The sequence below is a fragment of the Anabrus simplex genome, chromosome 11 (genome assembly GCF_040414725.1).
Source record: "Anabrus simplex isolate iqAnaSimp1 chromosome 11, ASM4041472v1, whole genome shotgun sequence".
NCBI lineage: Eukaryota > Metazoa > Arthropoda > Insecta > Orthoptera > Tettigoniidae > Anabrus > Anabrus simplex.
In genome coordinates, this window is record NC_090275.1 from 79,617,286 (window position 1) to 79,641,451 (window position 24,166).

Below are 24,166 nucleotides of genomic sequence, written 5' to 3' on the forward strand. Positions count from 1 at the left end.
TTACCACAGCAGATCATGTGCTTTATTTCATTAACTCAAAACCTTGCAAATACATCCGTGAGAATAGTAACGAAGAACACCATACTTTGTACATTGCGTGCGGAGCCAGCGGGAAAGTGCTAGTTTAAAATAATTCCCTTCTTTTAAGGTTAATGTTTCATCATTAGAGGTTCATGCTTAGCATATGGAAAGTATTTATAAAAACAATAACATGGTTATCTATTGATAAAGTGCACAATAATGAAATTGCATTTATCATTGTACAACTTTGAGTCGGGTATCTATTCATTTGTAATAAATAACTCTGAATTCATTCCATAACGAAAGATGATCCAATTTCAGCACTGTCTAGTGGAAACAATTGGAATTTGCAATCCGAATGAAAAACCAAATGCAAACGGAAACAATCGGTTGTAGCGGTAGTTGACAACTATCGAATAATTCGGTAGTTTTCATTCGATAGTCCCATCACTACATGGAAGGCAATGTGGGAAATGGAGAGGTTTGTACTTCAAGAAAGCAGTAAAAACCTAAAACAGTCAACCCTGGACAATTTCCAAGTAGGAGCCTAGACTTTTGTGTTTGGAAATGTATTTGTCTAATGCAGTATGGAATTTACATAATGTACGGTTACCATCTACCGTTTTAATGTTCTCAGTATTTCTTCTTATCTCTTGTATAAGGTTTTATATAATATGTTCCCTTCTCATATCAAGTATTTTTATTGTACAGTATGTTCAATTACAGCAGAAGTCCGTTACAGCGAGAATTCACAACAGCAGAAAATTTACTCGCTATAGCGGATTGTCGTTACATCCCATTTTGTATAAAAGTCAGAAGACTCCCCATACACATAAAAATCGGTGTGAAACGGCAATCAATTTGTTCAAAACTCGCGTTTCCGTGGATGATATCCACACTACGACTTGTTTGTTATTTTGCGAAATGCGATACTACGTAAAAGTGTATGTTTAATTTCATTCTGAAAAATTACAGTTTCATATTTCTCCGAATCAAAGACGATCCCCACTTTTTCCTTCAAAAATTTTAATAAGGCTCAAAAAGTGCTTTGTAAAATCATATGAATGCCTTTGTTGTACAGTATGCTTTTTTATACTATTTTGGATGCCGAACATTGGCTTTCGTTATGCCACTTTTTTTTTTTTTTTGCGGCTGCACAATTAATCTTTATTTCCGCGGGTTTAATGACCATTAACTTAAGATTGGCATCATAATACCGAGGAGAACCCGTTGAAAATTTGCCGGCAATACCTATTCCATGCGTCTCTAAAATACGGCAATCCATCAGGAAAATATTCTTGCTGTCTATAAAACTGTTATGGTACTTTTAGTCAGCGTCAGATATAACCGGCTACTGCTACACGCATGTCTCGCCTGCCGGGTTCGGCCAACTTCAGCGGCAAGCGATGTATAGGCCTAATCGCGGATGTTGAAGGTCAACGAATTAGTTTATTGTGCCACGGTATGGCCTTTCCGGCTTTGCGTTTTTCGTGCACATACTGGTACCTCGCAATTTCATTTTCGTCTTCTTTAACTCTTTCCCGCGGATTGCGTAGTAAAGCGTACTGGAGTTGCACATTGTCTCCCGCGGGTTGCGTAGTAAAGCGTACTCGACTTTCAAACAGACTTCCTCTGCCATCTGTCTGCTAAACATATAACTTTTTGGAACCAGCGAATTCTCTACGCTTCCTAGATGCTACTGGCATGCACGGAATCCTAAAATAAAGTGTTCTTTTATACGTTTTCTTAGATAGAACAGACAGCTGACTGAATGTAAACACACTGCAACAACATGACTGCTCATAACCACTTGAATGCCGAGGATATTTGTTACAAATTAGATCAATATGTTGACAAATGCAATGGTAGTGAGTTTGAAGTTGTAGATATGATAATAAAAATTGTATGGGAAGCATTTGGGACAGGATATGAATCTGAGAGAAATCGAAATACGGCACAGGACAGGAAATGTTCATTCAGGTACCGTCTAGTTTTAAAATATTAGGCCTACTTGTAAAATACATAATTGTCAGTTTTAATCCTTCAGTTAATTATCTTTCGGACTATAAGCCTCTACTTGATTACACAATAGCCTATTCCAACTAATGTCAGTTTAACTTCCAATCCCATTCATTCAAAAATTGCTTATAGTTTGTATGTCCGAGAGGAAACACGATTTGCTATCGAAATATCTTCATCCGACTGATCCCGAAAATAAAACAAATTTGGAGATTCAGGGTGAATTCCTGCGTTCTCTGCATTACCAAGAAAATAACAGCCCCATCATGTCCAGCAATTTAGACTGACTTCAAGAACAAGCAATTTAACATTATGCACCATATTGGATGCTTCCTGATGTACCATTCCGAACAGGGGGGGGGGGTGTCTTGTGTGTAATTAGGTGATCTCATTGTATCATTTTAGAATAACTATTGTGTATTTTCCATTGTTAAAAAATTTGAAATTGATATCTTAAGTGGTTTTTACAGAAAAAAATATTTAGTGAAGGTACTCCACAACTATACCTGACAAGCAAATTATTACTCTAGGTTTCACCCCACAGTGAGTCAAAGATATTCCGTGGGAAAGGGTTAAAGCGTCCTTGTTGCGGACAACTGAATGCATTTTTTGTATCTTAGTCTTCACGCTGACGCCAAATATTGGCTTTAGTTAGGCCTATGCCGTATTTTCTTGCGGCTGCACAATTATTCTACATTTCAGGGTGTTTAATAACGATTAGCTTAAAATTGGCATCATAATATCGACGAGAACCCGTTGAAAATTTGCCGGCAACACCTGTTCTACGTTTCTTTATGACTATCCATCACGATAATATTCTTGCTGTCTATAAAACTTAATTTTACTATGAGTGAGGCACAGTAGACGCGTTATAACTGTGCCACTGAGTAGCCGTGGCCTTTCTAAAGAATTCTAAGGCTCGCATGTTTTGATGTAATTCTGCAGATTTGTGAAACATTTACATAGACCTTTGAGGAAATCGGGAAATACGCCGCAACATCAGCAAAAGTTGCCCTCCATCAACTTGTCTCTATCTGGATTAAAGAACAACCAGAACACTGAACAGCCTTCATTCACCCACTGCACAAAAAAGGAGACAAAACCGACGCTAGTAACTACAGGGAGATCTCGCTGCTAGACATAACATACAAATTATTTTCAATAATCATCCTTAATGGGATAAGTTTACAACTTGAGAAAGAAGTAGGAGAATATCAAGGAGGTTTCAGACCCTGGAGGAGCTGTCCTGATCAGATCATGAGTCTTAAATTGATAATGGAGTATAACAGGAGAAGAAATAGAGATATGCTGATAACATTTGTAGATTTCAAGAAAGCTTATGATTGCATCCATAGAGAATCTCTGTTTAAAATTTTAAGACTCCTTGGACTGTACTCCAAATTAATAAACATGATAAAATTGTCTCTTGCTAATACCAAATCAAAAGTGAAGTTTAGGGGTGAAACATCAGAGACATTTGAAATTAAAACTGGTCTACAGCAGCGAGATGGGCTCTCACCACTATTATTTAATTGTGCTCTACAAATGGTAATGAGGGAATGGTTTAGGAAATGTCCCCCCAAAATAAAGATTGGCCGAAAAAACAAAACAAACTGCCTGGGTTTCGCTGACGATTTAGCATTACTAGCAGTGGACAATAAAGAAGCAAAAACCCAGATATCAGAACTTCAAAACATTGCAAATAAAATTGGCCTCAAAATATCATTTGAAAAAAAACAGAAATTATGCCCCAAAAATAAACACAACTAAAAGAAGTTACCATAAATGGTAATAAAATCAAAATAGTAACTCAATTTAAATATCTTGGAGAAATAACACATAACCTAAGTGAAAAATCTCAGTCCATACAAGAACAAATAGATTAGCTAAAGCACAAAAATTAACACGGGATATCTACAAAAAGAAATGTCATATTAATAAATGCAAAACAGAGAAAAGAAACTACCCAAGTCTTATGAAGAATAAAAAGACAACATCATAAGGACACACTGCAGTTAATTGAAGAACAATTCAATAAAACTCAATCAAGGGACTACTACAAAACCCCCGACCCTACTGATGAAGGATGAAGATGGTAAGCTGGCTCGTAACAATAAAGACAATGCAGAAATTCTGGCTAAATATTTCAGCAAGCTTTTAAATTGTGAGGAACCTATAGAACTCCTTCATTTGGACACCAACACCCCGATAAAAACACCAGCAGAGAACATCAGTCCCCCCACAATAAAGGAAGTCTACCAAGCTGTGAATAAATTAAAAAACTACAAAGTGCCAGGAGAAGATCAGACCTTTGCGGAAATCTGGAAATATGCAGGAACATCAGCAAAAGTTGCCCTCCATCAGCAACTTGTCTCTATCTGGATGAAAGAAGAACTACCAGAACACTGGACAATAGCCCTCATTCACCCACTGCACAAAAAAGGAGACAAAACCAACCCTAATAACTACAGGGGAATCTTGCTGCTAGACATAACATACAAATTTTTTTCAATAATCATCCTTAATAGGATAAGTTTGCAACTTGAGAAAGAACTAGCAGAATATCAAGGAGGTTTCAGACCCTGGAGGAGCTTTCCTGATCAAATCATGAGTCTTAAATTGATAATGGACTATAACAGGAGAAGAAATAGAGATATGCTGATAACATTTGTAGATTTCAAGAAAGCTTATCTTTGCATCCATACAGAATCTCTGTTTAAAATTTTAAGACACCTTGGACTGTACTCCAAATTAATAAACATGATAAAATTGACTCTCGCTAACACCAAATCAAAAGTGAAGTTTAGGGGTGAAACATCAGAGACATTCGAAATTAAAACTAGACTATGGAAGGGAGATGGGCTCTTATCACTATTACTTAATTGTGCTCTAGAAATGGTAATGAGGGAATGGTTTAGAAAATGTCCCCCTAAAATAAAGATTGGCCGAAAAATAAAAAAAAAATTGCCTGGGTTTCGCTGACGATTTAGCATTACTAACAGTGGACATAATAGAAGCAAAAACCCAGATATCAGAACTTCAAAACATTGCAAATAAAATTGGCCTCAAAATATAATTTGAAAAAACAGAAATTATGCCCCAAAAACCAACACAACTAAAAGAAGTTGCCATAAATCGTAATAAAATCAAAATAGTAACTCAATTTAAATATCTTGGAGAAGTAATAACACATAACCTAAATGAAAAAGTCTCAATCCAAACAAGAACAAATAGATTAGCTAAAGCACAAAAATTAACATGGGATATCTACAAAAAGAAATGTCTATCAATAAATACAAAAATTAAACACTACAACACAGTTATAAAACCGGAAGCTACATATGCAGCAGAAACACTTTTTTACCTGAATAAACAATCAACAACTGACAGACTTCAGAAAATTGAAAGGAGGATTGGAAGAACCTGCATCAACAAAAAATACCAGAAAGATGGACAGTGGCGGTTAATACCTAACAAAGCCGTGAACAAGAGCTAGAACCCATTACAGATACTATGCGTAAGAGGAGACTGGGATTCTTTGAATATATCATGAGGATGCAGGATTCGAGACTTCTGAAACAACTAGTACAACACAATCTCGTCTCAAAATATACCACAACAGGATGTAAATGGATCAGAGAAGTAAGAGAGGATCTGAAGGAAATAGGCCTTACAACAGAGGACACCACATATAAGATAAAATTGAATACAAAACTCAAGAATACAAACCTCCGCTTTACCCTTACACAAAACAAACCAACAACACGCATACTTTCAACTGAGCAAAGGGCACGAAGATTGGAGCGTCTGAAGAAGTACTGGGAGGACCGCAAAGCCCGAACAATCTCTTCAAAGAGATCTGAACGACGGACTGACTAAAGTGATCCTATGTGGTCATACAAGAAGAAGAAGAGGCTAATAGAATGTCATTCTCTCTTCACTATTTTCCGAGATCCAGTGATGTTACACTCAGGCACTGTATAACCGGTTGTCACGGCTTATGATGTATCATAAAGAGGCGGTCGTTTATTGTCAACGAATTTTGTGTGTGCATGCGCCTGAGTGGAAAGAAGCAGCATGGTTACCGCGAGAGTTGCCAGTGGTTTTCATTACTGTTAGGTCGCGAATGCAAGACGACCCTTGATTTTTCGCATGAGATTCTGAGGGAAAAAACAGTCGTCTTGGATTCGGAGAAATACGGTATCACTCCAGAGCTTTCTTCTTCAAATGGTGTCACTTAACCGTATATATGTCATGAAAACATAATTGAAACGCATGTAGAGAAATTAGTTATCCTCGCTAAAATTTATATGTGAATAGCCTTTCCAAAATTTAACTAGACGCGAGAAAATATGAACTATCCTTTGAAATCAGTGATGTATTCTGCGACGTCTTGAGACGTATCACATTCTTACTTAAAATCAGTATATAACGTTAAAATTAAGAGATCGTTTACTTCAGCCTTTATTTTGAACTAATTACCAACTGCTTCGGCCACGTTACTTACGCATTTATTACGAAAACTTGTTATCCTCTTTCATTTCGACTCCAACTTCGCCTTCGAATATCGACGAGAGAGCGCACATGGTGTGAAAACTATACCGTACCAAAGATTATTGATCGCATTTTGTGGCAAACGTTTCAGTTTCCTTATTCAAACAGCGTCACGTATCCGTATTATACATACGATGAAAACATACTTCAACCGCCAGTAATGAAATGATAACCTTCTCGCTATAAATTTACATGATAATAACCTTTCCATAATTTAACCAGACGCAAGAAAATATAAACTAACCTCTGAAATAAATTATGCACTCCTGCCATATCTCGAGGTGTATCCCATTTTTACTTAATTCCAGTATTTAGCATTATAATTAAGCGATCGTTTAGTCAGACTTTATTTTTAACGAGTTAAGAACTGTTATCGGACACGTTATTTACATATTTATTACGAAAATATGTTCTCCTTCATTTCGAATTTTCTTCACAGAACAGCAGTCGACGGGTATTACTATCAGACTCCAACATCGCGTTCGAATGTCGACAGAACTTGCTAGTGAACACAGCGAGGAAACGCTACCGAATTTAATCGATTGCATGTAACATAATCGTTGCGGTGCATAAATATCGATAACGGAAAAAATCACACGCGCTTAATCACTCGTAATAACGGATGCGTCAGTGATAGGGCTCTTGCTATAACCGCAGGATAATACACAGTTTAATATAGGAATTTTGAAGGGACAGCAAAATATTGTCGGTATAACGGGGTTCTCGTTATATGCCGTACCCGCTATAGCAGACTTCTACTGTATTTTACTTTATCTCTAAAAATTTGTCATGATAATATAATATTTATATTGTGGCTTTCTTTTAGCACCTCTTATATATTAGCCTATTTTGGTATTGTTCACACTGTATCACAAACCAAAACAAAATATGGTACTGTACATAACATTCAACTCCACCAGAGTGAAATAATGTCACAATAATATTTCCCAATAGCCGGCCCTGTGGTGTAGGGGTAGCGTGCCTGCCTGCCTCTCTCCCGGAGGCCCCGGGTTCGATTCCTGGCCAGGTCAGGGAATTTTCTCTCGACCTGAGGGCTGGTTCGAGGTCCACTCAGCCTACGTGATTAGAATCGAGGAGCTATCTGATGGTGAGATGGCGGCCCCAGTCTCGAAAGCCCAGAATAACGGCCGAGAGGATGCACCGTGCTGACCACACGACCCCTCTTAATCTGCAGGCCTTCGGGCTGAGCAGCGGTCGCTGGACAGGCCAAGGCCTTTTCAAGGGCGTTAAGTGCCGTGGGTTTAAAAAAAAAATCCCAATACTGTTTTATTGCTATTTGCTATGTGTTGAATATAATACTGCAGCATTTAAGGGAAATAAACGTGCTACAGTGATACTGTTGTGTAATTTTGTCTTATACTACTTCTTGAATTTTTGCTTAATAGGCAAGGGCTGGGAGAACCACATAGAGGGACAGAAACTTAAGGCAGATGGTGATAGTTTCCGATTGAAGCTGAATACACAGGAGATCTTCGACGATTGGGCTCGTAAAGTCCAAGCTCGTAACTTGGGAGTGACTGGACGCATCTTTGCCATTGAGAGCCAGCGGTCTCGCACTGGACGAGGGAATGTTTTGAAACTGAAAGTCAACTTCTTGCCAGAAATTATAACGCTGTCAAAAGAGGTAAGGATTTTCTTAATAAAGTTAAGCTGGAAAAGAGAGGAAAGAATACTCCACTCACCCACCCTGTTTGTAGGCATATTACAGTTGTTTGACCTTAAAATTATTATGTGTTATATATCATCTTTATCATGCGTACTCTTTTTGATCTTTTACATGGTCTTTGTTATGACATTCTTTTATTCCTTTCCACGATTGCTTTTCACACCGCCTTCCTCTTTTCCTATGCACATAAAAGCAGTGTTTGCCAATGGAAAGTGCTTGTATCCTTCTGTATGCTTTTGGGCTTTTGCTGTGTAAGAAAAGAAGGTGAAATTCTTTACATTTTGCAGAGTACTTTGCTCTGTGACTTCAGAAGAAAATTTTATGTTCACAAGCAAGAGTTCTGTAATAATGGTTTGAATTTAAGAATGCTTTACCGTTGGTCTATAGTAAGTAGTACTCTCATTCGTCACTAGATGGCTCACTGTGAGCTAACCTTTCAAGTGGCAGGTGATGATACCTTCTTAGTTCTAAGTATATTCTGTTGTTTTAACATACAAATTTAAAGCTACTCCAGCAATGGAATCGAGTAGCGTAGTTACAAAATCAGCTATGTTAAAATTAGTTTCTTTGATTTGGTGAGTTGATCGCTGCTGATTTGTGAATTTTTGAGTAACACAGAGTGAACTGTGCTTTTCCACACACTCCATTCACCTATTATAACTTCAGGAGACCTTTTTCTACTCCACAAACTGAAATTCATACTGAAAGGAAGACAGTTTCAGTCAACTGAAGAGATCACACTGAAATCACAGGCAGATTCTCTAAGTAGCCTCGCCGCTTCCTTAAAGCAACACTCCTGAGATAAACAGTCATTTTTACCTAATGCTTGGATTTTCATGAAACTTTGTGGGAATGTCGCCTAGATAAAACGTGACCTTAGAATGACAAGGTTCTATCTTCCATTTCTATTATTTGGAGAAACTTGCATTTGAAAATTCAAACCATCATAAGTTTGTTCATTTTTAACAAAAACACTTCAAATTTTATTAATTACCTGAGACACACAATAGACACAAATGCATTGTGTCAGAAAATCAATATCATTTCAATTTTACCATAAACTGAAAGCGTAAAAATGCAGTTAGAACCTTGTCTGCTCAAGATAATGTTAAATTTTAATTTGACAGGGTCCTGTGTGCTCTTAGAACGTTGCCTTGTTACATTTCACAGGAATAATACTTTATAATGCCTTGTTTTGCTATCCTGTGCAATGAAGTATTTCAGATAAAATTTGCAGCTTTCCCAGTTACTACATTTTTTACGTTAAATATTTCAATTTTTCATTGGGATGAAGTAATTAAAACGAGAAAGCCGGTTAATTAAATGTCAGAAATTAACGTATTATATTTATTACAAGATAGATACCCATATAATGTTCATTGATAATAAGTTACTCTGAACTAACATGATTGGAACTTACAACTTTTACGATTATAAATGCAGGGCTGTGTTGTAGTATGCTCTGTCTTGTAAAAGCATGAATTGCAACATGGCCTTTATATCCTTCTTTCTTCTGTAACCTGAGATATTTGCTTGGAGACTTTTGGCTTTAGTTCCAAGATTGAAGTCACACCTGGAGAAGTATACTGGGCATTCATCACTTTGTGTTGTTCGGCGCACTGGCTTCTGCAGCATCTTCAGGTTGAACCTGTGGCTGAGAACCAGGAGAGTGGCTGAGGACGAACTGAACTTCATGTAGTACCTGACTAAATATTATAGAACTCACTTTCGTGAAGGGAATCAATTTGTAGTTCAGAAGCTTCGCAGGGGTACCGAAGTCCTTAAAATTAGTGTCCTTCATTTGCACAATCTTGTAAGGTCTTGTTCTATTGATGCCTTTCAAAATTCTGATTAGTCCTAAGGGAAAGAAAAATTCATTAACCCGCATGGCTTTTTCAATGCAACTATGTACGTTGTCCACTTCCTGAATACACGAGTGACGTGGAGTGGAATATTTCATTGTGATGCGCTTCACATCATTGTTGTCTCTCAAAAAATCTAACACAGCAAACGAAATATGCGCATTCCTATTCTGTGGAACACACGAGTCGCTCCACGTTATCAGTTCATCAATATTGTTCTCTGCAATTACTTGATCCAGTATTACCCTGAATGCACTAGCGTTATCATTTCCTGTTCTTCCCGATTGTACCTCAGTCCAGAGAGCGCAGTAAACTTGTCTTGTTGTTGACAAAACAGCAGTCAAATTATACGTGTTCAATTTTCTCCTATAAAAGAAAGAACTTATTTCTGCCCTAGGACAAGCAATCACATTCTGCAGATCAAAACTTAATACAGGTATATCCTTGTTTTTTCTGTCTCTGTCTCTGTCAGCTCGACACAGAGTTTTATTCAGGAAATCCTCTTCGTATTCTGTTTTGTGCTCTATGGTTGTTAAATGTTGACCCTCCGAAACCTTATAAGCTTCACACACATCGCAGCGCTCACTCTTCGCCTTGTGAAAGTCTAGATTGTACTCCGTAACAAAGATACGCCTATACAAGCTCTGCTTCGCTGGAGCAGAACCTTTGGATTTACATAGATCACAGTACAAATCATACATATTTGTAATATTTAAATATGAAGATAGGTACTTTTTACTTGTAGAGGTTTGGCAGTGGTGAGATTCAATTGCAGGGAATGAATCTATGTGCATCCTAATTTCATTTTTCATTGTTTCTGGTAAACAACTCGAGCTGTTTAAAGCCTCTCTGGTCTTGTTTCGGCACTCCAGTTTCTATATCTTTGTTCTTGTGCACATTGTAGACCGGCTTCTGTGATATGTTTAAAGTCCCTAAATAAAATTGCTTGCAAACTCTTAACATTCTAATTTCGTATACTAAAAGAATACTTAAATGAAAATCCACGCCTGGTTTCCTCACCTGGTTTTGTAATTCAACTTCTCATCAATCTCTCAGTACTAGAAGCAAGGAAGTGGTATTTTTCATTTTGGGTTAATAATAACTAAAAAGTGCATGTCTTTCAGAAGCACAAATTTTGGTGCTGCACTTAAATTTGCAAGTGTTCAAGCAGTCCTCTGTATTGATTACCTTCTTAGCTGGTATATATTTTCCTCGTTTGCTGGTATAAGCACGTCCTGCTTGGTGCCGTTCCTTTCGAACATTTGCCTTCCAGTTTGTAGGACAAGGAATTGTTTTCCTTACTCTATTATTTTTGTTGTGTTTCAGATCTTCTGTAGTTGGGATAGCATCAACTTGAACAGAACAGGCAGTGTCTGCCTCTAAATCTTGGTTATGAGTTGTATGGTAGTGGAGATCCAAATCTAATATAACTGGGATATTGCATGGTGTATTATAATCCCTAAATGAAAGGCCATGAATTAGTATAATAGTGACTGTATCCTGGAAAATTTACTTCATATTAAAAATAAAAATCTAATAAACTACAGTACTTCGACCCTAAAATCGTTCAAAGTAATTAGCTTTCAGGAGATTTGCGGTTGATTTTCTCATTAGGATCACTGTCATATTTATCTGCTCGTAGCATTCCACCTACTTTGCTGCCTTCTAAAATTAGCATACTGGTATCACACTCTGAGAATGCTGCTCTGATATCTGCTTTTGCTGATAACTGTAATCTAGAAAAACGAGCACGTATTTCAAATATAAGTCATTCAGCAAATCCCTTATGCCATGCTAACACTAGTACTGGCACTAGTAACAATCATGTCCAATAATATATTATTGCGTCCTTTCAGCTCCAGTACCCTTAACTTTGCATTTATCCCTCATTAACCTTATTAATAAATTAGAAGTCCGTTCCTCAATAAATCCTTCCTATTGACGCACATTTAATATGTTCAGATTATCTTGGTTTTCTACAATATCACTTAGTCTAAACAATAATATACAGTTCAATGGAATTGTAGCTGGTTGAAAAGATATACAATTATAATGGTACCGTACCTCTTCGAAGGCTTCGATTCTCCTTCATTGCCTGAAGTCTCGTCACTTGATGGATGGTATGAATCGGAGGAATCACATACTTAACAGTTTATTAATGCGATCTGATTTGTATTCGAAACTCATTTCTACGACAGTAGGCGTATAATATCTATTCACATGAACAATAACGCTATGAATGTGGATTGCAGGGATGGTGATTGTGCAGATGTGATTGGATGAAAATATTATAAACTGTGTTTCTATTGGATCACTGGATTACGAACAGCCAATCACTGCTTTCCGCTCACATGTAACAAGGAAGTAAAAATGACAAGGGTGTATCTGCTAGCCGGGAAAAAGGTGAAAAAAAAAAAATAAGTGTAAAAATATAACTTTCACAAATTTTGTCAGATAAAACCTTGTCATTCTAAGGTCGCGAAAAGTAGAGATATCACAAACATTTCTTTTATATGCAATTAATAGTTTTTTCCAAAATGTTTTTGAAATTAAAAAATATAATACCATTTTTTAAAAAGAAATTTAACTAACATGTTCATGGAAATTTGTAATTAGGTAGATAATACTTCTTTAAAAAGCTCTCCGTATCAAATATTTCTGTGCATAATTTATATAAGGAGATATATCGTACTAAAGTTAATGTAATTTTCATGTTGTAAAATTTTGGACTTAAATATCCCTTCTACTTCAAAATTTTTTGTTACATTTGGCAAAATATTATGGGAGTGAAGTCTGATTTAAATGTAAAATTACAATTGGCTGAAAAATTAAACCAAATTTCTTGTGACGTTTTCTTCCTGATCATTACCTAAAAGTCACCAGAACTGAGCGTTTTCCCTTTCTTAGCAGCATCTGTACGAATACTGGTAACTCTGGAAGCTTGTCTCTTCTTCTTTTTCTTCTCCTTCTCCAAAGAACGGAAAATGATTTACCTGCATTTTGTTTTTCACAATGCAGCTTTTCCTGAGTCGAAGTTATGGGGATTGTAGTTTGTCATGTCATGATTGTTGGCTATAGGTGCAGGATGTACATTTCTTGAAGTTGATGCGACACTTTCTTGATGAGAACAATCTGATTCCGATAATTTTTCATGACCTTTTATTCCCTGGTTTTTTCAATGGAGACTCCTCTTCGGTAATAGCTGATCCCTATCTCTTTCCCATCAAAAGTTCAGCAATTTGTCACTTAGCTAAAGCTGATTTATAAATTGTTAATAGTAATAATAATCGTATGGCCTCAGCTACTTTGTGCAGACATTTCAATTTGACGCCATCTGGCTGTCTGCTCGTCAATTTCGACGTTCCGTTTTACTCTAGGCCCACTAGATGCCAGACAGAGTAAACCGGATCTCTCTTGGGCGTCTTTGGCTGAGATTTAATGAATTTTGTCGGGTAAATACCAAATGTATCACCAGAGATCTTTTACATGCAGACATCGTACGACATGGAGTGTCAAATGGACTTTTTTCCGCCCTTCAAAAATCCGACTACCTCTGCCAGGTTTGAACCCTCTATCTTGGGATCCGGAGGCCGACACTCTACCACGGATCTACAGAGGCAGCTTGCATATTATTTATTCCCTTGGATACAAGCTATCCCTTATTACAGCACGCTATCTTTCAATAATAATAGTATCTTGATACGCAACTACAAGAGGTTACTTGTGCACGTACTTCACAAAAGTAAACAGATTGGCTACCACCACAGAACTCACAAAAAAAAAGATTAAACATACAAGTATAACAAAACTTAGTTTTCGGCACTATTGTAGTACCATCAGGAATACTAATACAAGCCTAAAATGTTTCTCAATGAGAACCGAGTACTGAAATATTAGTCCGTAACAGGCTTGATAAATTCACTCAGAAATACGGTAGATCTTACAGTTGAATTCTGTATAAATATATTGTGGAGTGGGGGTTGTTGGCCCATCCCATGGGTGCATAATTGCAAAGACCAGGCATATTTGATCGAATGGAAACATGACATTGACATCATTACCTAACAAAGCAGTTCAGCAGATGCCACGCCAATTTCTGCCATGTGGAGACTGGCAAACAAAGCATTATTAAAGTGATAAATTGTTTGAATTCAACGGAATAACTTTGTGACAAGAAAGAAGAAACTCGATCATTTCAATTTGTCATTTAAAAAAATTTGCCATAATGACCAAAATATTGATTTTTATCTCCGGAGTGTTGCCTTAAGTGGAAACTGTGTTGGAAGCATTGTACGAGGGCTATGCTGAAAGTTTTTAGCAGAGTGTGAGAAAAAAATTTTATTTGCAAAACAACAATTACAACTTTTCAAAATACACTCCATTAGCACATATGCATTTTTCCATTCTCTGAAACCACGAAAATGTTTCAGTCCAAGCTTCTTTTGGGATGTCACTTAGTGCACTCTCGTACTCTACAATGGCCTCTTCATCTGATGAAAACCGCTGCCCACATATTTTTTCCTTGGTCTTAGGAAACAGAAAGAAGTCACATGGGGCATGGTCAGGTGAATAGGGGTGATGAGGTAACACTTGCACTTTTTTCCTTTCCAAAAAGTCCATTTTTCTGGCAGCCCTGTGTGCTGCAGATGCATTGTCGTGATGCAGCGGAAGGTGCCCACTCTTGGAATTTAGGTGCTGTGACCTCCAAGTGGCGAGGACTTTGGGAAGACGGTCATTCACATACCATTCAGCATTGACTGTACGACGTATGTCAAAGGTCGCAGAGGTGAGATGCCCCATTTTCGTAAAAATAAGTTGCCACCATCTTCTTTCCGGAGCTCCGACTTCGTCGAACTTTTGTGGGTGGTTCCTCCCCTGGAAAGCACCGCACAGAAGACTCTCTCTTCGTTTCAGGGTCATAATAGTAGACCCATGTTTCATCACCTATGACGATATTGTAGGTGTCTTTGGACTGCCCCCCATTGAATTTTTCTAGCATGAAATGACACCAGTCCACTCTCTCCTCGTTTTGGCTTTCTGTCAGGGAATGTGGCATCCAACGGGCACATCTCTTGGTAAGGCATAAATAATCTGCGCTGCTCTTGACCCTATATTTAAGGTCCCTTCAATGTCACAAAATGTAAGATGTGTATCTGCTTTGATCATTTCCCTCACAGCATCAATGTTTTCTTGAGTCACAGCCGTTGCTGGGCGACCTGGACGAGGTTCGTCTTCAATTGACTGCCGACCCCTTGAAAACTAGATTCACAATTATTTATTTATTTTCCACCTAGTCGATACAATGATTGCTTAAGGCAATTTTTAATGGTCAGAAGCGGTACATGTTTCGTATATTATCAACATCTTTAGCCACATAACACTGTTTAGATGAAAAATATATAAATTGACAAAGTAATGCTTTAGAGGAAGTGTCCTTAAAATTAACATAAGATTGACAACATTAAAACAAACAAATAACTTTGTCACACTCGTAGTTTCCACATTTTCTCACAGATGGCATGATAGTGCTTGTTTTCAAATAGAACACGTCAAATAGAACCCTGTAGTGTAAAAATATAACTTTCAAAAATTTTAGAAGTGAAGCTCCACAGTATGAAGAATTATTTAATTTCCGGGTTGAACCGTGTTGTACTTGTCTGCACATCATGTACAGTTTGCCGACGTTTCGAATACATTGCAGTATTCTTTGTCAAGGCGACTGAAATACCCCTACTTGATCCGAGGTAATCAGTCTCCCAGGCAGAAATTGCACTACTAGAGTGGCCCTGATCTTGGCCTTTATATATCCTAGCCTTTCTGGCTGACGTTAGCCCTGGCTGTCTCGTGAGTATTCTGGAAAGTATTTGTCACAGCCATGTAGTGGGGGCTTGCCTACGCTCTTATGTAATGGGGTTGTGGTCTGTATGTCTTAAACTATGAATGATAGGCATCCAAGAATTACTGATTTTATATCCTTCTTCTAAATTTATGTTGTTCGGATGTTTCTTGATTTCGATAGCCTCGAGGCTCGCGTGGGCAAGCCCCCACTACCTGGCTGTGACAAATACTTTCCAGAATACTCACGAGACAGCCAGGGCTTACGTCAGCCGGAAAGGCTAGGATATAAAAGGCCAAGATCAGGGCCACTCTAGTAGTGCAATTTCTGCCTGGGAGACTGATTACCTCGGATCGAGTAGGGGTATTTCAGTCGCCTTGACAAAGAATACTGCAATGTATTTGAAACATCGGCAAACTGTACATGATGTGCAGACAAGTACAACACGGTTCAACCCGGAAATTAAACTACAAAATTTCACAAATTTTGTCAGAAAGAACCTTGTCATTCTAAGGTTGCGAAAAGTAGAGATATCACAAACATTTCTTTATTATGCAATTAATAGTTTTTTCCAAAATAATGTTTTTGAAATTAAAAAAATATAATTCCCTTTTTAAAAAAGAAATTTAATTAACATGTTATTTGTTTGTTTTAATGTTGTCAATCTTATGTTAATTTTAAGGACACTTCCTCTAAAGCATTACTTTGTCAATTTATATATTTTTAATCTGAACAGTGTTATGTGGCTGAAGATGTTGATAATATACGAAACATGTTCCACTTCTGACCATTAAAAATTGCCTTAAGCAATCATTGTATCGACTAGATGGAAAATAAATAAATATTTAATTGTGAATCTATTGAAGTGCGATACGGACCATGAAGCTGATTTTATGTAACCCTTGAAAACTCGCGAAACCAATTTCCAACTGTGGCCCTAGAAGGGGCAGCCTCATCAAAAACGCGCAGCAAAGAAGAATGGCATTCTTCGGCACTTAATTTCCTTCTGTAATCATAAAAATTCATTGCTTGAAAATCGCGGCGCGACAGATCCATCTTGCACCGTGTCTGACTCAGTACTGCCTGTGCTTTCTTCCCTCGCTGTGGAGGAACTACTGCTAGGAGGGGTTGCGCACGCATGTTCCAAGGCCGAAAAACATCGCTCTTTCAAATGAAAATGATCCCATTGTCCTCAGAATTACGGTTTACGTGCTGCTAAAAACTTTTGCCGTAACCTTCGTGTTAATAGAGGACGGCAGAACGTTGAAGGAGACAAGGCTACTAGACTGTAGGAGAGCCCGCTAAAGTGTTATATTCTTAAGTTATTTTTTGAACAAGCCTCATATAATCTGAGTAAAATATTTAATATTTTTGTAACTCCAGTTTGAAAATGTAACTAAAGCAAATTTTTCATGCAAATTAACAAAGCATGACTTGTAGCTATAAGATTTTTTTACTTTGGAAAGTGGACATAAAATCCATATTTTACTACTACTACTACTACTACTACTACTACTACTACTACTACTACTACTACTACTACTACAACATAACCCTTAACCAGGGAGCTCCTCAGTTAGGTAATGAACCATTGACTTCCATCCACTTCTCACACCTCCCTGGAGACACTTTGACACTTCAAATATAGATTGTTATTACAGTGGGATCACACGCAAAGCATTGCCAGGTTTTTCCAAGATATGGGTTTCATTGTTTCCGTATTGAACTCAGATCACAGAGATGAGTTATTTATAAGGTTCAACTTATTCAATACTAATTATGTGTTGTATAGATGTTATTCACAACATTTATTTAACATGGGGCTAGTTTCGACATTTAAATGTTATCATCAGCCATAAAACAAATCACAAACAAATGAGCAAGGACATATTAATTAAAGCTGGTGTAGTTACACATTGAAATATGTACATTAAAAGTCTTGATACGTCCATTCACACTATGTGTCAAACAAATTGTCAAAACAAGAGAGCAATGGCATAATAAAGCTGGCGCAGTGACACACTGAAGTGTGTACACAGCCTCTCACTACTCCGAGATTAAAAGAAGGTTCCTTGATATGTAGTCAAAGCATAAAAGTCTTTGTATGCCCATTCACATCCCGTGTTAATAAAACAACAAAAATTAGAACCCGGCGTAGTGACACACTAAGGCCCGGTTGTATAAAACATTTAATCTGAGTTTAATGAGGAAAAATGGCTGCCAGTCAAGTTGAACTTCGATTTTCCGTTGTATAAACGCTAATCTAAGATCATCTCGTCTCGATCTAAGTTCAGATTTGACTGGCGAATATTCGTCGGTTAATCTCCTTGAACCTAGATCATTATCGTTCATATTAAACATTGAACTAGCCCTGAAGACTTGAGAAGTGTTTCCTTGTATCGTATCTGCGTAAGAATACCGCGCCTTAATAATATCGAGATGAGTTATAAATATCTTGAATGCTAGTAGTTAAATAATATTGCTAAAGATCGCTCGATTTTTTCAGAAGTGAGGTTATGTGAATATCATATAAACAATAGCCTACTGCCATACCAACACGTTGTTGTTACTTAGTTTTATGATACTGCTTCAATAATGAATTATTTTAAATTATGTTTCAAGTTTACAAAACAAAGCAACTGTGTAATATATATATTTTCTTTAGCAGGGATGTCAGATTATTCCGACTTCGTCTGATGAAGAAGAGTTGCTTTTACGATGAGCTCCTCGCGTCTTTCGGTACAGACGGAATCCGATGATTGAAATGAGTGTTGAGGATGTTGAGGAACGACTGGAACTGAAGTTAAGCGACACACTACAAAAACCTACTCAAAGAAATTATCCCCTGTCACCCATGTGTATGTTTTATGCTACAAGAAGTTTTCAAATGGTTGTTGGAGATCTCTTTAAATTGACAAGTCAGCAGCTTTTTCTTTCAACTTTGATGTCATCATATCGGTTCTTTTATTTTCTATTATATGTTTGTACCTCGATAGTACAATATCCACCAGATCGTCCTTTTATTTCGGTGTGAATTTCGCAGAACGCTCCTTTGAATTTCCTTCCATGTTTACTTCGCGAGATTTCAATTTTATTTCTTCTTCTTCTTCTTCGACAGTCACGACAGTTTCATATTTCATTTGTTTACAGTCACGGCCAGGTCAATCCCGCCATTAATGTATTATCCAAAGGGCTGAGCTATTTCGTATTTCATTTGTTTTGCGGTGTTGCCACGTCCAATTTTTTGAACTCCGATTACATTTGAACTACACATGTGTAAACCGAGTTCAGTTTTATACAACGCGATGAAGTCGTAATCTCGGTTCATTTTCAGAACTAAGTTCTTAATTGATCTCCAGTCAGATGTCTTTATACAACCGGGCCTAAGACATTTACATGGTCCTCTCACCAATTAAGTCGGTAGAAGGCTCCGACACACATCCAAAATTGAGTCATTAAAACGTCCATATACGCTATGTGTTAAACAAAACGTCAAGAACTTATTGGAATCGCTTGGTAGCCTATACAATTTTTTTTTTTTTTTTTTTTTTTTTTTTTTTCCCACTGATGTGTATGAAATTATAAGAGACAGTCAGTGGTAATAGGTTGTCCTTCAGTATTTTCTTACTGTACAGATGATCAAACATTTTTTCGGTTCAATTTGGAAGGATTTTATAAGCTTTGGAACAGCATGTTGAGATGTTAACCTTGTGAGGAGGAGGTACAGACTGTTATGTGTGGTAGGTCAGGAGGGGTGAAGGTGGGGGGAGGGGGTGGAAGGATCATGTTGGGGGAGTAGTGGGTTTAAGGTGGGGCTTGTGAACAGTGTGTTGGGGTCTGTAATGTGATAGGGTATTGTGTATCGCGCTAAATATTGACTGCCTACACGGAAGATCAACGTACCTAAAGACTTTAATAAAAAAAATAAAAAAGACTTAGTTTTTTCTGAGATTTCGTTCAGGTTCGAATTGGAGTTAAAGAACTGGTCTAAGTGAATGAAGCAATTTTCTGCGACGTCAAGAATAGGGCCTTTATCCACATCCATGAGCATCTCTATATCTTGTTGTATGTTACTGAAGCTATGCTTTGAATCTTGAATGTGCTGGCCATCTGCTGAGTATCTATTGTATTTTGTCAAACAAAAGCATAAATTTTCTGGATCTGACCTTAAACAGGCTTCCTTCATCTATAGAATACAAAATTTACAGGAAACCGACAGACAGCCACTACTATCAACAAAAATTCTTTTCATCCCAAAGCATACAAGTATGTTACCTACAACAGTATGGTAGACAGGGCATTCAGTGTACCGCTTAATAGAGTAAATCCAAATAATACAATCCGCTTCATAGCCAAATATAACGGTTATGACAATGCATTTATAGAGCCCATTATCAACAAACGAAAATATCGCCTGTATTCAACTCTAACTAGAGAGAAAACTAAACTTTATTATTATTCAACCTTCTCATTCAACAAAGATATTTACAATGTTACAAATATTCTGAAGAAACAAAACACCAAAATTGCATATCGAACTAACAGTAGAAATATGGATATCGTATATAATACCAGCTCAATCAACAAGACTAAAATTTACCAAAAATCGGGAGTCTACAGGTTCCAATGTCAAAACTCTCAATCCTCGTACATTGGTCAAACAGGGAGGAACTTCAAAATCTGATACATGAAGCATGTAAATGCTACAAAATACAATAGATACTTGGCAGTTGGCCAGCACATTCAGGATTCAAAGCATAGCTTCAGTAACATACAAGATATAGAGTGGCTCATGAATGTGGACAAAGGCCCTGTTCTTGACGTCGCAGAAAATTGCTTCATTCACTTAGACCAGTTCTTTAATTCCAATTCGAACCTAAACAAAATCTCAGAAAAAAAAAAAACTAACATTCTTTTTGATTTTTTAATTAAAGTTTTTAGGTATGTTGATCTTCCGAGTAGGCGGTCAATAATTAGCGCGATACACAATACCCTATCATGTTACAGACCCCCACTACACTGTTCACAAGACCCACCTTTAAACCCACTACTCCCCAACATGATCCTTCCCCCCCCCCCCCCCAACATCCCACCTAACCTACCGCACATAACAGTCTGTACCTCCTTCTCACAAGGTTAACGTCTCAACATGCTGTTCCAGAGCTTATAAAATCCTTCCAGGTTGAACTGAAAATTTTTTTGAACATCTGTACTGTAAGAAGAATACTGAAGGACAACCTATTACCACTGACTGTCTCTTATAATTTCATATACAACAGTGGAGGGGGGAATGTGTAGGCTACCAAGTGATTTCAATAAGTTTTTGATTTTTTGTTGACACATAGCGTGTATGGATGTTTTAATGAATTTTAACTTTGGAAGTACGTTGGAGCCTTTTATTGACTTGGATTGGTGAGAGGACCATGTGAATGTCTGTGTGTTACTACGCCGGTTCTGATTTTTGTTGTTTTATTAACACGAGATGTGAATGGGCGTACAAAGACTTTTATGCTTTGACTACATATCAAGGAACCTTCTTTTAATCCTAAAATAGTGAGAGGTTAGGTACATACATCAATGTGTCACTGCGCCAGCTTTATTATGCCGTTGCTATTTTGTTCTGACGATTGACACATGGTGTGAACGAACGTATAAAGACTTTTAATATACATATTTCATTGTGTAATTACACCAGCTTTAATTAATATGTCCTTGCTCATTTGTTTGTGATTTGTTTTATGGCTGATGGTGACATTTAAATGTCAAAACCGGTCCCATGTTAAATAAATGTTGTGAATAACATCTATACAACACGTAATTAGTATTGAATAAGTTGAACCTTATAAATAACTCATCTCTGTAATTGTCAGGTGTCTATGAGGTCGCCCTTAAAGCCTTCTGCAACCACTCCTAACCTGGAGAACAGACTCTGCCTGTTGGATTTCAGTGGCTTTTCCTCCACTTCGGGACCACCAGGCTCATCTGCTTGAAGCTGCTGCCCTCTTTAGAGAATTGGGTTATTTCCTGCCATCCAACACTCATTGCGATTGATTATAAAATCAGAACTAGAGTTCACCTATCCTGATTCACTCTTAGTTAAACACGACAGTTGGTTTGACCATTCTTGCAAAAATCTGAATGTTACCACGTATCTTAAACTTTACAAATTCTGTGGCATTTCACTTGCACTTGAATAATAATGTTTGAAGATACAAATTATCAGCATCAAAAATTAACGTCCCAGGTTTCATTTCAGTTTTTACCTCCTGTAATAGGATGTTAAAAATTACCATAAGTACTTCTGTTCAATTTTAATCTTTTTATTTTCTCTTACTTGATTTTGTGTTTAAGGTGCGCAATCTCAAGAACCTGGGGTTTCGTGTTCCTTTGGCAATTGTGAACAAAGCCCACCAAGCAAACCAGTTGTACCCTTTTGCAATCTCCTTAATTGAGAGTGTACGCACATATGAGAGAACATTGGAAAAGGTAAGATAAGATTTTATTCTTTCCTCTATTAGCACTGGGTTTGTGGAAGTGAATTAATTTCATCACTGATTTAAGACTGTTTCGTATTATCCTTCACACATTTGATCACAATTTGTATGTTTTGTTTCACATCTGAGGATGCTCTTTTACTCACTTCACTTATATTTAATACACATTGTGTTTTCATTCAAGACAGTTTTTTTTTTTAAATTCCATATGATTGTGATAGAATACAAGACAGTGAAACCTTGTAATTGCTGGGAATTTGTTATAAATTATGCACGTTGTTGTTTTTGGTAAGGTTTCAGTTGGAACTTGTACCATGAATAGAGTGATTCAGAGTTAGAATTCCAATATTTATTGAAAGTTACTGAAAAGGAAGTTTTCATCAAGTTTCTGATCATAGCTAGAGAATGTAACTTCTTGAAAGTTTTACTTTGGGGTGGGGGACAAAAACGAGGTCCACTATGCTACTACATCATTTTCAGTAATAATTATTTTTAAACATTTTTTAGATTATATCAACTGATCATGTGAATCCTTACAAATTTCATGCATTAAAAATTTGAATTTTTTATAAACTATTTGTAATTTAGAGGTTGATTAAATTGATTAAATCAGCCAATGTTGGTACCAACTTCTTAAAAGAACATTTTAACATCTCCTTCCAATTTTTCCCTTGGGCATTTTTGGAGGTTACATTCACATGTGTGTTGTGAACTGTAGATACCCTTGCAGAAAACTTAGCTGATCAATTACCAACAGCCATAGTATGTTCGAATCCCACTCTCGGCAGCTCTGAAGATAGTTTTCCGTGGTTTCTCATTTTCATACCAGTCAAATGCTGGGGCTGTACCTTAGTTAAGGCCACGGCCGCTTCCTTCCCACTCCTAGCCCTTTCCTGTCCATTGTCGCTGTAAGACCTATCTGTGTCGGTGCGACGTAAAGCAACTTGAAAAGAAGAAAAAAAAATGCAAACTACTTATTTCTGTATGTTTGAAAAAACAACAGTTCCCTAAAGTAGAAATCTTAACCTCTTCTTACCTCTAGTATCTAAGGCTTTTGAGTTTAGGAATACTCTGTTGGTTCGGTTGCTTTTTACTATTATAGTTAAGCTGATGTAGGTTATTTGTGATTATTCAGATGGGCTGTGACTAAGAACATGTTGTTCTTTATTAAAGGATAATTCTTAGTTATTTATTATTTATTTTCTTTATTACAATCACATGTAGGGGAAGGCCATGTATCCCTTTTATGTAGTTATGTAGCTTGGTCAGTTTCAGTTAATCAGTCACCACCAATCTGTACTTAGGACTGTCGCCCAGCTGAGAGATTCCCCGTCAGTTGTTTACTTAGTCTTTTCATAAATAATTTCAAAGAAGTTGGAAATTTTTCAAGGAAGTTGATGGAATCTGATTTTAAATAACATAAGGAGTGCCATTCATAGCAGAAAACTGTGAGAAATAAAATAATTGTTACAAGGTTTTACTGTGGATTGTGATGTTCTAGTAAGTAAGCAGCCAAATGTTACAAGCTTGTTTTGTCATGTTGATTAAAACTTTATGTAATGTTTAAGAGAAAGTTATTTCTTACATTTGGAATCCCTGAAGTGTCTGGAAAGTTCTTGGCACTTTGTAGCTATATTTGCAACTGATTTGATTAATTTAAGAGAACAGATTCTTCATTAAAGTGTTTATGATA

The 24,166-nt window shown here is 37.0% G+C and overlaps 1 protein-coding gene across 2 annotated transcripts in view; it reads left to right on the top strand.

Annotated features, from left to right (window-relative positions):
• Positions 1 to 24,166, top strand: part of Dhc64C (dynein heavy chain, cytoplasmic) — a 353,617-nt gene that overhangs the window by 55,630 nt on the left and 273,821 nt on the right. For both annotated transcript variants that reach the window (XM_067155359.2, XM_067155358.2), the window contains exons 11-12: positions 8,001 to 8,239; positions 22,331 to 22,465. In XM_067155359.2, the coding sequence (XP_067011460.2) occupies positions 8,001 to 8,239; positions 22,331 to 22,465 (374 nt within the window). The remainder of the gene's footprint in view (positions 1 to 8,000; positions 8,240 to 22,330; positions 22,466 to 24,166) is intronic.